At 42.0% G+C, this 14,077-nt stretch overlaps 1 protein-coding gene across 4 annotated transcripts in view; it reads left to right on the plus strand.

Moving 5' to 3' along the window:
• Window positions 1-9,763: 9,763 nt before the first annotated feature.
• Window positions 9,764-14,077, plus strand: part of EPHA4 (EPH receptor A4) — a 108,766-nt gene continuing 104,452 nt past the window's right edge. For all 4 annotated transcript variants that reach the window (XM_067301928.1, XM_067301930.1, XM_067301929.1 and 1 more), the window contains exons 1-2: window positions 9,764-9,863; window positions 10,448-10,515. In XM_067301928.1, coding sequence (XP_067158029.1) covers window positions 9,773-9,863; window positions 10,448-10,515 — 159 coding nt within the window. In that variant the 5' untranslated portion in view covers window positions 9,764-9,772. The remainder of the gene's footprint in view (window positions 9,864-10,447; window positions 10,516-14,077) is intronic.

Raw genomic sequence — 14,077 nt, forward strand, 5'->3', positions numbered from 1 at the left:
AATTCCACTGCCGTGAGCTGACTTCTTAACATAATACAAGTGGAATAAAACCCATGTTTTGTACATAACGCTCTTAGCGAAGCTGAATTTGTAGGTGGTCTGCACAGGCCACCTGAGAGGCATGAGGAAGATAGAGAATGACGTGGTTGGGAACAACTTTGGAAGAGCTTTACAGCCTCTGTTTCTGTTTACAGCATGGTTTCTATGGGTCCTCCTTGGGTTTTCGCCCATCCATGTACCTGGCAGCAGGTTTATTCCGATTTTGTAGGTGTTTGCATGTGTGTTTGTGTTCATGTGTAAAACAAGTCATTTTATCCAGAACAGACACAAATTATTCCATTATAGATGACCAGATAACACTGGTAACCTCTTAAATTGAAACTGTGTCTTGTATCAAATGATAAAGTCACTTTCAGCAGCAAAATATTCTGCTGAATATTACCATGCATTGACAATTGTGTTCTGCTTCACAAAAAATATTTCTCTAATCCCAAGGTCTGTTTAAACTGCCTCCCTAGTATATACATTTTTAAATTCCCTGTGAATCTCTTTTTGTTTCCACGTGAAGACAAGCATGCGGGTTTCTTAGTGCCAACAAAATATATAAGCATGGTTTATATGTAGATTTAGCCAAGGAAGGATATTAGGCTGAGCTGGCTTTGGATAGGAAGCCTTTCTGGCATTTTTTTGGAAAACTCTAGAGATGTCTGAATAATCCTTACGCTAATAGATGTCACCACTGGGAGTCTGTTTTACTTTTACAACTCTTTATTTGAGCATCCTACTAGCATTTTTGGATATTTTGGAATGGTGGGTGAAACTTAAACAGATCTGCAGTGTCTTATCCTTCGATCTGTTCCAAAGACATATTTTGATGAAAGTTTCAGATAATGATTAAGGAAAGAAAAAACATACGGATTTTACTATGCATGCTGCATTTGTGAAGAAGCATTCTTTTCTGCTTCTATTCTTTCTATGTAGAAAACCTCTCTGACTAGTAAGAACAGGCCAATAAAATTACCCGTAATCCTTTGCCTTTATTTCCAACACACTGCAAATGGCTGTTTTCCATTTTCCTGGTGTTGTGCAGACCCCTGACAGGAGGGCCAAGGGACCTCAGCAGCTCATGGCATACAGTCACACTCTTCCTTAGAATTAACCCATTGTTCAAGTAGGTTAAGCAAGTTTTTCACTGCTAATCTTAGTCTGTGTTAGAAACAGTGCAATAATGTGGCTAAAGTTTAGTAATGGTGATGGGCAAAGGAGATATCTGAGGAGAAGGGTGGCATTTTTTTTTCCCCAGTAAAAGCTGTAGTATTTGTACATTTCTCTTGGAAAGTAATATTTTTGCTGTTTTCCTCAGGATACTGCAGGAAGAAGCGTTTGCAAAAAAATATTGTTGGAAGTATCAGCTGCATATGTATTAGCAAAATCTGACAATAGACTGTCTCAGAAAAGCAATACCAATGAGCCATTTCTAATGGAAACCTAGCCTTAAGGTAGAATCCACCAAGATGTGTTCCTGCTCTTTATTGCCATTACAGACCTGCACACAAGATAATACCCTCAGGTTTTTGGGCTGGCTTCCAATAAAAGATTGAGATGGTTACTGTTGAAAAAAAGATCAGAGGGGAATGGGACTTGACAAAAAGTAGTTGCAACCAAAGAGGAATTGTTTGTTGATGCCATCCGTGTATGAAATACGAGGAACCGATTTGCATATTGTGATTCAGAAAAATTCTTCAAATGGAGTTTATCCCCGTGGAATGCTGTCAAAGTCAGAAGGACACAGGTACAGACTTGGGCACGTCTTTTGCTCTAATGCTACAGCAATGGCTAGGATCCCTGATAGCGGGTTGGGACCTGGTTGTGCTAGATGCTATACAAGAATGTCTTGGTATATGACAAGACCTGGCAGATGCGTATAAATAAATAAAGAACAAGGAAATAACAAGTGGCATTGTGGCCCAGCACAACAAATATTACCTTATTCTCTGAACTTTTCCAAGATCTGTGACAGTACTGAGAAAAATAATGGCTGCCATTTGTTAGACATAAAAGCAATTTTTTTGCATGGTCCTTCTTGCAGATTTTCATTTTTCTATCCATTATTTTGCTTCCTATGAAGTTAACTCAGAATTTGGAATATTCTTCTTCCACAAAATCAATGCAAATATTGAGCTACAATACAGGCACATGCATATACTCAGTTTCCGCAGCTAGTGGTTCCCCTAAAATAACACAAACCTTCTCTTAGATAATAAACAGCCATTCTTTGCTATCTACAGGCTCCCTGTAACAAGGATGGAGAAATATAGATAATGCTTCAGATTCTGAGGTAAGCTCAGAATTATTACTTTAAGGTTGGCCACCCTATAGACCACAAGTATGAGGTCCCATAGTGCCTTACAAGTGTTACTGAATGAAACTACATCTCCATATTCTCTGCAAGAACAGAGCAATAAGCACTGGATGTCTATGGATCTCTCTGCCTCGGTATTTATTCAGCACCTGTGCTTTAAAGGTGGGCACCTGGGATAATCACCTACATCCAGCTTCGGAAGTTTTGCTTTGATGGCTGTTGAAGGTCTCTCGGGCAGTCTGCACAGAGCTCAGAGTACAGCCCCTCTCTCAGACTAAGTTCCCATTCTCAATTATTCTCTTATCCTGTATGTCAGTCACTCTTGTGTATGTGGAAAAATTGCACACATGCTTTCCACTTTCTAGGAGAACACAAAGCAAGGTTTTGTATTTCATTCTAAAGGAGATAAAGAATCTTCCTCTGCCCTACCATGAAAAAATAGCACACACAAAAAAGAAGGGGGGGGTTGATTTTATTTCTTACTTTAGACACAGAAACAATTCTCTTCTATATGATTCCAAATATTTTGTTCATAATAATGGGTGGACTATCTCAGATAGAATGGTTTAATCTGAGTTAATTACGATTTACACTCATATTTGAAGTGCCAGAAATCTTCAGTGCTCTGTAGGGAACCTGTCTCTGGTGCAGTTTGATTGGTACCATCATTGCATAAATAATCTCTGGAAAGATCACTGTCTCCAAACACACAGAATAAACATGATTGAGAGTGCTGACACTCTGGTCTTTAGATTATTTTACCAAAAAGCCCAATCAGTGCATTGTGTACTGAAATTGTTTTTGTCTGTAGACATCTATATAGAAAAAGTGATGATTTAATAATAGTAATACTTTATCTATTTTTTTAGTAATTCCTGCAGTAAATAATGTCAGAAAACCTAAAATCCCAGTATGAAAGCAAATCAGGAAAACAGTTTTTCATTGATACTAATTTTAGATTAATTTTAGATTTATTCTAAATGTACATGAAAGGTCCAATTCTGCCTACCTACTAAAGCTAAGTGGCTGAACGCTATTTATACAGTAAAATTCTACTTTACCTGAGCACAGGCCAGAATGTAGTTCAGAAATCTTAAACCGTGACCTTATGCTTGAAAGAGGAAACTAAGCTTGTCTGACTAAATCTTGTACCCCACTGCAAAAAGATGGGTGTGTGCTTTTAAAGAAATCTGGATGTAGTTTGCAATTCTGTGCGCTTAGATTTTAGCTTTACCCTTCAAATTTAACTAAGGCTCCTCTGAAATTGCTACAAACAGATTCCCTACAATTTTTGGCACGGGCTATTTCACTTACATTTGTTTCTTTATTAATTGAGCACGCTCTCTTGCAAATGCTCCAAGGAGTACTTACAAGGAGCCTGTCTGTGCAGCCTCCCCTCTGGCTGGTAGCCCTTCCTGTTGCCGATGCCAACAGCACTCCTCCCATGAATTACTGCTTGCCAGCGCGAGCGAGGCCATCACACGCGAGTCCTACGTCTTCATCCCAGTAACTTTTCTTTTCTGGAAGCTGACGCTACTCCCAGATGATCATGAATGAGTAAGACGCACAGCTGCTAAGGACTGGCAGTACAAAGCCAATGATATTCGAAAGCATTTTGTAATAATCAAGATATCTGTTAACCTCCACAGCTTTAAATAACCTTTAAATGAAATGTAAGCACATGTGTTCCTTACTGGGTTGCCAAGCATCTGTGCTAGCACTGCAAACAACCTGCAGGGTTAATACAGTTATTTGCACTGCTTTATTGGTCACATTTTTACATCAAAAAAAATGCAGATTGCTGCTTGCCTGTTGGTCTTAACAAGGCTGATAGCCACAGTGAACTAAGCTTACAGATATATAGCAGAGATGGGCTCTTGTAGTTATTATATGTGGTCTGCTTAGTATGTGAAAAGCTGTAATACTTGGTTTGACATTCCAGTGTAATTTTTTGCTTTGCTAGGTCTGTATTGCTTTTCACATGTTGCCTTTTGCCAGTAACCTTTAATGTTTGTTTATATGAGGAAGCATAAAACGGCATCAGAAACACTCCTGTCCTTGTAACTATTTTTGGTGATAGGATTTCCTTTCTGGGACCTCATCAGGGTGTATTATAAATTTTAGACTAACTATGAAATTTGTGTTGTAAGGAGCAGTGTAATAGAAGCTACTACTTCAGTTGTCATTAAAATCCTGTTATAGTTCACTTATGCTTATCTAATTTTCCACGGCAGTCTTGGTTAGAAAAAGCAAAAAATCTATGTCTGTCTGTCTGTCTGTATATTGTCAAGTCATTACATATGCCTAGCCAGAATAAATACGCTGTCACAGTTCCTGTAATCAGTATAAAGGCAGTAATAAATACAAAACTATTGTGATTATGATCATGATGAAGAAGAAGTGTAAATAATCTGCAGTGCCTAAAGCTCACTTTTTTGCGGAGTGAATTTTCAAATGAGCTGTTAGTCTGATCCTTTTCTTATTGAGGTCAGCAGCAAACGTCCTGTTAACCCCAACTGAAACAAAATCATTCCGCTAGCTCGATGTTTGTAGAAATGCATATTATCTTTCCGTAGATTTTCTCCTGGTGTAGTTTTTTGTATTACAGACTGGAGCTTCGGCTAAACACAGGCGTGACCTGAGAAATGAAATCTTACTCGTATCAAATAACCAACAGCTATTCTCAGCTAACAATAAATTTCATCAATGATTTATCAGCAAATATTTAATACTCACAGGTCCATTAAGAATCAGTAAATCCAAGGAGGGAAAAGCTAGGCACATCTGAACACTTGTACTGGGAAGTAAACCACAGTCACTCTCTGGTGCCTTCCCTGATAAAGGTGCACCTTTGGCGCGCAATTCCTTTTGACAATGAGACTGTGTGTGCTAAACTTCCTAGGGTTATTTTACATTCTTTTCCAAATAGCTGAGTATAGTGTAAGGTGTGTGGGAGTGGAGTAAGTGGGCTAGCATTTTTGTAGGAAAGTGCTTTTCGGAGGAGCTGGGTGAATTTTTTTCTGCAGACTGCAGAATTGCATACTAAAGGAAGATCCTGTGCTTCCTCCCCCTGCCCAGCTTCTTTTTCCTCCTCTTTTTTTTCCTATCTAAATGTAGTGCTGGGCCTCAGGAGGCCCGTGAACACATAGAGCCTCCTACTGAGGTTGTCACTTGACTGACAGCAAAAAGCTTCTGGGGAGATGGACGGGCATGAGTAGGTGGACACAGAAAAATGTGGAATGAAAAGATTAAGTAAAAATAGAACAGAATGTTAATACAAAATCACAGCCCTTTCTGGGTCTCTAATGTATTTAAGTTATGAATATTGGGACTGTAAGAAGGGCAAAATGTAAAGCAGCTACATGTACCTATGTGTGTGTAAGTGAGAGACACTTTTAATGTTCATTCAAAATGCGTATTTGGAAATGATATTAACTACAGAAATACACTGAAGACAAACCACATATGCAAATGCCCAACTATCTGTATACTTGTATATTCCACTGGTGTTTTAAAATATAAGAAAAATTGTAAATGAATATGAAATATAATAATTGTTCAGTTGATACACTTCTAGGTGATGTACAGTTTTTTAAAAACTCTGTGTATGTGTGCTCATATGCATGTTTGTCTATGTCGTTTGAGTCCTGTAAATAGTTCTCTAAATAATTCAGCTGTGGTTGACCTCTATGAAGTAGACAGGATCAAACATTTAACACATTGTCATAATTATTACAGCGTGTGCTGCAAGTGAAAATCGTTTCACTGAGAATCTGAGACAAATACAAGATCTGAGACAAATACAAGAAACCCTGGCTGTGCTTTTTCGAGCTGCATTAAATTGACCGTTTAAATGGTGTAAACTTGATTATGGTGCAAACATGATTAGTTCCCATCAAAGTTGAATCACTTCTGATAGTGAGTTACAGTAATGTAACGAGGCAGGTTGGCAACAGAGCAGGCCGCTCAGTTAATAGGCAGTTAAGAAAAATGTAATAGATCCAACTGCTGTAAGAAAATTTTAACGAATAAATTCTGATGTCAGGTACTTTGTTGTAACGTGAGTTACTTCGGTGAGACCGAGAATTTAGTCCAAGTATCCATGACATCTGTTAAAACCAAGCTGAGCTTTTACAATCTGTTGGAATGACACCAAAGTAAAGAAATCATGATTATTTTGGCAAGGCTTTTTTTAAAAAAAACTTTTCTTACAGCCAAAAGGTAGTGGATTTGGTAGAATGGTGAACATTTTAGTGTATTACATTTACAGTCCCTTTTTACATTGTCTGTATTTATTTTATATGAAAAGAATTAACAAATAAAATCATATCAATGGAGATATTTTAAAGGTTTAAGAGTATTTCAAAATTTTTATGGCAAGCTGATTTTTCTGGCATTACTACAAAAATTATTGCAATTTAAAAAAAGAAGATTTTTGATGCTCTGCTGTTCTCATAAAAAAGTTTACCCTGACTTACAGCAGATCTAACAGATGAATCAAAGATCTGAAAACAAAAACACTCAGACTGCTTTAATTGAATACTGCCTATATTTTTGGGTAAATAATAAAAAAGGAACTAATCCTTTTCTTCCTCCTCATTAGGCCAAGAATTCTTGTAGATAATTAAGCTCAGGAAGTACAAGTTTTAACAGTTGCATTGACTTTGCACTATTTTCAAACTCCTATTATCTGAACAGCCACTTAAAAGATTTATTTTCTACGGAAGGAAAAAAATACACTAGATAGACACCACTGCTGAGTTATCTTTAAGGTTCTACTAGTGGGTGTTCCAAAATGAATGTTCAGGGCAAAGGAAAACAATCTGAGCTTCTGACTGTAAAAACCTCATGGTAAAGACTGTGTTAATAAACATTTTTAAAGCCATTTAAAAAACCATAACTGTATCCTACCTAGATCTTAGGCTAAAATTTAAGCACATAGAAGATACTCTATCTTTCTCTGCAAAAATATTATGAATGTGTTTCCAAATACTTTTTTACAGATATTTGAATTTGGGAAAAGTTAAAGTGATTTAAGGAGAAAGCAGCTGATTCTTGATAGGCATGTTTCCTTTTGCACAAAATTGTTACTCAAACTTCAAGATCTCTTCAAAATATTTTTCTAAATAATCTGGCATCTACAGGAGTTCTGTGCATAAACAAAAGTTAATATAGCAATAATTTGTTTTACATCATGCAGAAAAAAACCTTTAAAAAGTCTGGATCTGATTTTTTAAAGCCAGGATATTTGGGATGAAGACATTAAGGATTTGGTCTTGCACCTTTATTCCAGAAAATGTCCTGCTGGGGGGATCAGACATTGAGCCAACCTGGCACTGGATGCACCTCCAGCATTCCTGTGGCACCCAAAGGACGTTTTGAGGAGCAAAGGATGAGGGTCCCTGGCCCCTGTGAAGGTGGTGGGAATGTTTCATCACTGGCTGTTTATCTTTGCTTCAGCCTTTTAGGCTTTGCTGTTTCAGGCTGAATACTGCTCGGCTTTAGTACTGTGCTGTGTGTTGAAAATCAGAGCCACAGAAGCACCTAAAGCTGCTACGGTCTGTGACCCGAGGGGCCCCTAACAGAGCCAGCTCTTCTTCCCACGTGCCCCAAACTCTTCCTCACTCCAGGAGGATTTTGTCCCCAGCCTGCAACACCTACACACAGAAAACGAGCTAAAGGCAGACATGCCTCCCCTTCAGCCAAACGTGAAGGGTTTTTAATCGCTGCTTTGCTAATCTTAAAGAAACGAAGCCAGCTCCACCAAATACTTCAAAGGAAAAAAAGATACTTTTAGTACCTGAGAGCAGAAGGCTCTTAATTAATTAGTGTTTGTAAAGCTTTTCAGAGGAAAGCAAAGCATATGCTTGCTGTTGTTGTCATTATTATTGATAAGCATAGTGAAAAAAATTGATCTCACAATCAGTGGTTAATTACAGTTTTATACAGTCAAGAAATAGCTGCATTTTGCAAACAGTCCTGTTGGAATTAAGTTACGCTGAAGCTTTTCTTATGTTTTGTTTTAAAAGGCTGCCACTGAAAAACAGGCCTCCAGACAGTTTTATAAATATATACTGTTTAAAGAACATTACTTACCATGCTGACACTGCCTAATAAACCAAGGACTTACACACTTTTAAAAACTATGGATTTATTGTAAATATGCATTTAGAATTTTTTTTTTTAAGTCTCATGGTCAAGGCATTCAAAGCAAAGCAGGACTGCAGCTAGCTGTATCTTGTTAAAATTAATAGTCATTGCATTGCTTTAAAGACATCAGCCAATACTGTTTTTATTTGGTATACAGCTGCTTTGAATCACGCATATAAATATAAATGTTCCAGGTGTATATATATATATATGGTGTACACGAGTGTGTGTGTCTTTATGGGTCTCCTTAGCCACTAGTGTAACTTACAATGTTGAGAGAGAATGTATAAAAATGTGAATTTTGTCCTACAGACGGTAACATCTTCAAAGCAGCTGTTAGGTCCATCCTTCCAGCGAGTTATTTATGGACTCTTGGCTTTGCAGATTATCTGTCTGCTGCGGGGCTTTTTTCCTTGCTGCACGTAACTGAGAAGGATGCGCTGGTCTGAGGCAGCTGCCATGGGAAGGGTTTTGTTTTCATATTCGCTGCACATGTTTTGGAGGGGGAAGAAAATTATTAGTCCTGTTCTGTTGCTTTTTTGTAAGCCTCCCCCCACCATGCCGCTGCCCTCGTGCATAAAAATATTAACGATTTGTGTTTGTGGCAAACAGAGGGCCTCACCCTGCCTGTTCCCCACCTTGAAAACTTCCAGTTTGGCCCAACCTCGGCTTTAACATTTATCCGTCTTTAATTGCGAGGAAAAGGGCAGGAGGGGAAATAAAATCGCGGGTGTGCGTGCGTGGAAACCAGCGCTTCAGTCTCCCCACACGTCGTACGGGCGGCGAAACTTTCCCGAGCGGCGCTGCCTCTGGGCGGCGATAAAAAATAAAGGAAATAAAATGGAGGGGGGGGTGGAACGGGAAGGCGCCGCCAGGTGACGCTGTTGTTTAACGGTCGCGGCGCGCGGGGCGAGGCGGGAGGGGCGGGGCGAGGCGGGGCGGGGCCCCGGGACGCTCCCTTGGAGCGTCCCGGGGCCCCGCCCCGCCTCGCCCCGCCCAGTGCTCGGCGCTGGTAGTGCCGGGCGCGGGGCAGAGCTGTGGCCGCGCTCCCCCACCCGCCCCGCCGCGGCTTCCCAGCCCGGCGGCCCCTTTGCCCGTCTCGGCTGGGGGCGGGGCCTGGGGGCGGGGCAGGCGGCGCTGATTGGCGGGCGGCGCTGACGGGCGGCGGCGCCCCGCCCCCTTGGCAATGTCTACCGACCGCCGCACTCCGCATGTAGGCAGTTATTCCACTGGGATAGAGGCAGCCGGAGCGGCGGCGGCATGGCCGGGGTCTCGTACTGCGCCCTCGTCCCGCTCCTCTTCGGGGTCTGCGGGGCCGTCACCGGCTCCCGGGTGTATCCCGCCAACGAAGGTGAGCGGCCCGGCGGAGCGCGACGGCCCGCGGGGCGCCGGCACCAAAGTTTGGCGGGCGCCTCGGCGCGGGGGCCGCTCGGCCGGGCCGGTGCCGCGGGGGGGGGGGGCGGGCGCGGCGCAGGTGCCGCGGGGGCCCTGGGCGCCGCGGGGCGCTGCCCCGGCGCGGCGCGGACGGGTCCCGCCGAGCCCTCGCCCCCCGCTCCGCGCCCGTGGGCAGTCCTGCCCGGAGCGCAGTCTGCACGGCGCTCCCTTGGGCAAGTGTGCCGCTTGCGGGCTATCCTAGATACATCTCCGTAAATGTGTGTGTGTGTGTGTGTATATATAGATACACACATATATATATATATATTTTTTTAAAGTAGGAACGCTCTTGCGTTCTCTTCCCGCAGCCGCGTCTGGGGCGCTAAGCGCCGGCTCCGCGCCGCCGCGCCGTGCGGAGGCGTTAACACGCGCCTCTCCGCTGGAGCGAGCGAGCGAGCGGGCCGGCGGTGGAGATGCGGGCGCGGGCGCCGTCCCGAGCGCTCAGGTGAGCGGCGGCGGCGGCGGCTGGGGCTTAATCCGTGTCGTTTCTGCTTCCCGCAGTTACCTTGCTGGACTCGCGCTCGGTGCAGGGCGAGCTGGGGTGGATAGCAAGTCCCCTGGAAGGAGGGGTAAGTTTTTCTAAACCGCTATCTGATCAAAAGGGTAAAAGGGGGTGATTAGTAACTTTCAGAGCGTCCTAATGGCTCGATTACTGTTGATTGTGGCGAGGAGGTCAGGTTTCCTCCCTGGCTCACCGAGTGAATTACTCTTTGTTGGGGAAACTCTATACTCCCTCTGGATAGTTCTGTCATGGAAGAACTGGAAACCAAAAGGGCAGAAAAGAGGCTTCAGAATTAGGAGATTGGTTGAAGCACGGGCTCAGATGCCTATTTAAAACTGAAATACCAACAAGAAACACGATCTGGAGGTTGAACTGGCATTCTTGACTGTAGTTATTATATCCAGGGACTGTCCCGACAGGGTGATGTTCAGGGCGATTGCTGTTCTATTTCTGGATGAAGGCGTAGGGATCAATATACAGGCTAGACCTCTTGGTGTGGAGGGACAGGTCTTAATCGGGATGCAAAAGTCAAATGCTTTGGTCTCTGAACAACAGCCAGCGCTCAACAGTGAATCGTTGGCATTTCTTTTTACGTCCTCTTTTATAAGAGAAGATTTTAAGAGAAGGCTGCTTAAACTCAGAGCTTGGCTGTGATGTTAAGGGATTCACACATCCTGGCTTGGAGCTCAGAACAACTCTGCTTAGTCAGCTGCAGGCAAGGCATCTCTGCTAATTTAGCTTTATATTGGAGGATAGGCAGCTTGCTGCTCCCTCGTCTGTGTCCCATCCTGCAGGGCACGGAGCACCTCTGTGAGAAACTCGGGAGGATGCTGAGAACTGGCAGAGGCTGTACTTCGCGGAATCAGGCTCTTTGGGATTTTTTTAATAAGCAGTTAGAAAAGCTCTTTCTTTATATAAAGTGAACAGTCTAAGAAAAAATGCCAGCAATGTGCACTAAACTTAAAAGCCTCTCAAATCCTTCTAATATTAAAATAATAAAGCAGCTTAGTATGCTTAAATAAAAGTAACTAAGTTAAATTGATTGAAAAATAAAAGTGCTGGAAGATCAGGACCTGTGCACAATAAAGCACTGGATTCTTCAGGAAACCTGCAAAGGCCCCCCCCCCCCCCCCCCCCCCCCCCCAGTCCAGAAGATGCAGAGCTAAGGAAACAGCAGTGAGTGGAAGGAATGTGCTGGCTGGCGATGCATTATGCATAAGCTCTGGATAACCATAACAGGGGAGAATGGGGGATTGTTTTGCTCCCCCATTGTTGTTCTGCCTGAACTTGACTACAGCCCTGGCTTGTGCGGTGCCTGAGCACACTGTGCTGTCCCTGAAACTTCTTTTTTCCTTTCTTTTTTTTTTTTCTCCTTAATTAAATATCAAAAAAAAAAAGAGTGGGAAAGTGATTGGCAGGCCTCTGGCAGTGCAGACAGTGCACACTCACTGCTGATTGCAGGCAATTGCCCTCATCTTTTGATGGTGAGGAAAGGTACAGCTCTATCTTGGTGAGAGTCAGGCTTCCTTGTTAATCCTCTACCCTGGAAAGGTCAGTTATTCAAACAGGATCTTTCATATGTTTCTCCAAGGGATACCTCCACCGTATATTAAAATATGACCTAAATTACAAGTTTTAATAAGTCAGTAGTAGAATTGATGACCAGAGGAGAGGTGTATCCTATTAATACTTGTTGGATTCCCCCTTTGCCTCATTTCCTTGAAAGCTCCTTGGAAGTTTGAGAAGGAAAGGCATACTCTTATTGTGGACGTGACTAGTTTCACTAAACCTACATATGTGTGTTCTATTTTTAAGCCCCTAGTGAAAAATTTAAGAGTACGTGGTCTGTCTCTGAGATAGACTGCTTGGAAAGCATTTATTTTAACTTTGTATGCTACAGATTTATTTCAAGCCGCGGAAAAGAATTCTTACTTTCTGCCTTCCCATGGAGGTTCTGTCCTTCAGTGCCAGTATGTTTTTCACTTTAACTGTATGCACCTTACTGTGTATTACAAAAGATAACTCTATAGATCTACACCAGACAGTTCTTGAGGTGTGAGGGTTGTGTGAATAAGAAGTGCTGGAGATAAACATAGTCGTTTAGCAGTAATCAAATATATAGTAGCCCTGGAGGAATTAATAAATTGCATTATAAATGTAATTAATGATTTACTCTTGCATTTCACAGTTGAAAAGCAGGTTTTGTGCCCAGAATGCTTTACTCTGCATCATTAAGCCGTGGGAAGAGTTGAATTATAAAAGTTAATTTCAGCTTGAAAGCAAAAAGTTACAGCTTTGACCACATACTTAGCGCTACTAATCATTTACAGTGGCTGGAAACTTGGAGCTGTAGTTATTTTCAGCTCTGGCAGAGACACACACTTAGGTTTGTTTTGTGTATGTGTGCTTATGCAATAAGAAACCCAGAAATACATATTTACATGTTTTTCAGGAGTATGTTAAGAACCTGATCCAAAACTTGCTGAACTTAGTTGCAGCTTATCCATTGGCCTCAGTGGTCTCTTGGTTGGATCTTACAGCAGCATCCTCCATTCTCCATTGTGTAAACATAGTAAAGGAAATCCCATCGACAAGTATTATTTCCCTCTGCTTCTTCCTTTTTCTTATGCCACACGCAATATAGGTAGTGCAGGCAGTCTGAAGATAAGCAGAATAGAAAGTGATGGATCATAAAGATGATATTGTAAAACTAAACTAGCTCTGTGGCAGCTGTAAATTAAACAACTCTGTGTTACTAACACCAAGTTACACTCTGCATTGGTAGATGACTTTTTCTAAGGTTTTCATTTTTTGTGAAAAGGAGTGACATGCTGAGTTTTTTTTTTTTTCTCCTTCCTCTCACCCCTTCTTAATTTGCAGTTATCTCTAGGTAGTAACTAAAATATTATTCCCTCTGCTCCTAGTGACTCATGGTGCTAACTACTATCGTTCTATAAACAGATTCAGCTAAACTGGAATTGCTTTACTTAAAGATCACTTGCATAAGACCAGTCCTTGTGAAAAGATTGCAGGATGTTATACATGAAGCTCCTTAATGTTGAGAGTGTTTCTGTTTATCAGAGCCACAGCTTCAGTAGTTCTGAAAAGTGCTTCTGGGAAGTCTCTTTAAGGCTGCAGTTATTTTCCAAGGATAATTTTTGTTTGCTTCGTTGTATAACCTGCAATCCCAGATGGTATGTAGCTGTTATCTAGTATACATTCTCCCCACCCCAGAAGATTTCTTCAGCAGTGTTATGAGTGTGTGTGTCCTGTCCCCCCCCCCCCCCCCGAGAAGATACCTTTTCCTAACAACCTTTGTGCCCCCCCCCCCCCCCCATTCCAGGAAAGCGCCTTGGTAAATCTTCCTCTCTCTTACATGATTATGATAATCTCTCATTAATGCTTTTTTCAAAGCTGTTGCTTAACTCTTCCTTCCTTCTGTAAGCTCATCACACTGCTGAACTGCTCATTTAGGACTGGATCTCTTTGCATACCTTCCTTGAACTGCCTGAATTTTTGTTGCCTCATAATTGCATTGCTTGTAAGTTCTGTAGTTTCCCTTTGCTTTAGAAGATGCCTGAAATTGAGGGGTCTAAGAGTCTTAAAGCATGCTGCTACCTTCTAACTTC

Source organism: Apteryx mantelli, chromosome 9, assembly GCF_036417845.1.
Source record: "Apteryx mantelli isolate bAptMan1 chromosome 9, bAptMan1.hap1, whole genome shotgun sequence".
Taxonomy (NCBI): domain Eukaryota; kingdom Metazoa; phylum Chordata; class Aves; order Apterygiformes; family Apterygidae; genus Apteryx; species Apteryx mantelli.